This window comes from Sinocyclocheilus anshuiensis, unplaced genomic scaffold (genome assembly GCF_001515605.1).
Source record: "Sinocyclocheilus anshuiensis isolate Anshui unplaced genomic scaffold, SAMN03320099.WGS_v1.1 scaffold1447, whole genome shotgun sequence".
Classification (NCBI taxonomy): domain Eukaryota; kingdom Metazoa; phylum Chordata; class Actinopteri; order Cypriniformes; family Cyprinidae; genus Sinocyclocheilus; species Sinocyclocheilus anshuiensis.
The window spans coordinates 324,011-326,377 of NW_015536547.1; the positions used below are offsets into that span (position 1 = coordinate 324,011).

Genomic DNA, 2,367 nt, shown 5'->3' on the forward strand with positions numbered 1-2,367 from the left:
ACTTTAGAAACACAAATTCTGCAAGTCAAAAAGACAAGGATAATGGATACTACATTTTCTACTGTATCCGGTCAGGGAACCCCGTTGATGGAAGTTACAAGACCTCAGGGTGTATGGCTTACACATCATTTAAGGTTAAAAATGATTGGCTGAGCCACAAAGTCATTGTACAACGCACCAGCAAAGAGCACAATGGGCACAATGCAACTTTTGAACAAGAAGGACACTTTCAAACAGTGTGTCCAGATTTGGTCAAACAAATTGAAGAATGGATTTCATTAGGTGTCAAGCCAGATATCATTCTACTGGAAGCCCACAAATGGTCCAGATCTCGCGGACACACTGACTTGAACAACCGTCAGTTCTTTGTCACTCCAAAGGACATTGAGAATATACGCACATGCTTGGTACGCCGAAGCCATTTGGATGAAGATGATGCTGTTAGTTCAGCCAAATTATTGACCAGTCACCTCAAGGACTGTTGTTTTTTTTCAGCCTTTATCCCATGAGAAGGAACTCATAATTATCCTTCAGACTCCCAACATGAGAGAGAATCTACACAGACATGGAAAGAATGTTATATTTTTGGATGCCACTCATTGCGTCAACCAGTATAATTTTCCACTTTATACCCTGGCTATAAGAGATGACTATGGCCATGGAGTTCCAGTCGCTTTCATAGTAACAAGCAATGAGAAAGAGGCAACAGTAGAGATAGCTTTACAGCAATTAAGGAGAGTGTGTCCTGCTGCACCAAGGTATGTATATTCTGGCCCCAGATACCAGAGACTGTTTTCTATGTGAATATCTGTTAAACTGTAATTTATTCATGTGATCAAAGCTGAATTTTCAGCATCATTACTCCAGTCTTCAGTGTCACATGATCGCTGCAGAAAGCAACTTACTTTGCAATGTCTGCCTCAGCACTGGGAACACTTGCAATCATGCCTAGGTTTACATGTCTCCCTAGCGTGGCTCCCAGCTCCTGGGCTAAATCTGTGGCCTCCCCTTCACTGAGAACAGAGAAGATGCTTATTTTTGTCTTGGCTTTTATCGGCCGTTGTTCTCTAAGCTCCTGAGGGAGATCCTCTTTACGCACCTTTGGGTAAACCAATATGTTACTGTTTTATAAATGTTTTGTTCTGTAAAAGTATAGCAAATTGCTATAAGGTTTAGAGTATATACAAACCCTAATCAGGCTTCTTAACATGTTGTTTGACATGTTTTCTGCCATGATTCTTCTCTTCAGTTCATCTTGAGTGACTGTGTACTTTCTTTTGGTGCCTGGCACTGACAGCCTTCCCAGAACTGTATAGTTTCTTCCCTGAGCTGTTTTGTCCTCTTCTCTTTCCTTAGGTATGTCTTCTTCCTCTCTACCTTCTATTTTTCTTTTCTTGGCTATGTTTTCCTCTTGCCCTCTCTCGTCAACCATTTGCTCTTCACTTTCTCTTTCTTCTGCTTTGTTTTCCTCTGCTTTACTTCCCTGTGCTGCATAATCAAAACTCATAGTCAATCACCAGTATTACAAGATTAATGTAGCACAAGTTAAATACGTATCATCTGCCATATCAAAACATCAGAAAGTTACGCTTGTGCACCCTATGCTGTATTTAAAATAACTTCCTAAAATTGAAGAAAATAGTAGCACACGATTTTAGATATTTTAACTGAATACATTTCATAAGGATTCTGTAATGTTCATAAAAAAAATTAAAATAAATACACCTTCTAAACTACTTTGCATTTTGTCCCTGATCTGTGCACGCCTTGAAAATGCATCGGCCAGTGTAAACCAGGACGTACAGTCAAGCTCATTGATTAGTTCTTTGGGAGGATCCTAGAGGAAGGAATTGAAACATAAATTATTTGTTTTCTTTTAGTGACATGCACAGTGCCATGATTTTACTTTTTACTTTCAGAACTTACCTTCAGCAAATTCTCTGCATAGAGTAATACAAATATGCCACACTCGGAGGTGTTTCCTTGCTGTTCAGGTACCCTCAATTTCAGGGCTGGCATAGAATCTGCAGAAAATATCCGTGGTGTTTTTCTTGTGTTTTTCCACATTTCTGTTAAGTAACTGAAAGAGAAAAAAATTATCATTATTATTTAAATATAATGATTGATCAGTATTTGTCTTATATTAGATGAGCTATAAGGAATGAAGTCAACACAAGATATTTCATTATATTTTTATTATTATTACAATATAGTGATAGATTACAGTTTGTCTTATATTAGATATAGTATTATTATTATTTCTGTTTGTCTTATATTAGATAAACTATAAGGAATGAAGTCCCTGGGTCAACATAAGATATTTCATTATCATTATATTATTATTATTATTATTTAAATACAGTGATT

At 37.1% G+C, this 2,367-nt stretch overlaps 1 protein-coding gene across 1 annotated transcript; it reads right to left on the reverse strand.

The window, feature by feature from the left end:
- Positions 1-530: 530 nt before the first annotated feature.
- LOC107698946 (uncharacterized) lies at positions 531-2,081 on the reverse strand. The gene is made up of 5 exons (XM_016500087.1): positions 1,927-2,081; positions 1,726-1,837; positions 1,190-1,488; positions 906-1,099; positions 531-555 (listed from the first exon to the last, which is right to left on the reverse strand). The coding sequence occupies exons 1-5, from the start codon at positions 2,065-2,067 to the stop codon at positions 531-533; spliced, it is 771 nt and encodes a 256-aa protein (XP_016355573.1). The 5' UTR covers positions 2,068-2,081.
- Between the last annotated feature and the right edge of the window lie 286 nt (positions 2,082-2,367).

Bases quoted from the DNA above. Each gene is read 5' to 3' on its own strand.
- LOC107698946 (XM_016500087.1), bottom strand. From the start codon at position 2,067: ATGTGGAAAAACACAAGAAAAACACCACGGATATTTTCTGCAGATTCT. The intron at 1,100-1,189 runs GTTTGTATATAC...GTTTACCCAAAG, and splicing joins TGTTAAGAAGCCTGATTAGG to GTGCGTAAAGAGGATCTCCC. The intron at 556-905 runs GTAAGTTGCTTT...ATGTCTGTGTAG, and splicing joins GCTGAGGCAGACATTGCAAA to ATTCTCTCTCATGTTGGGAG.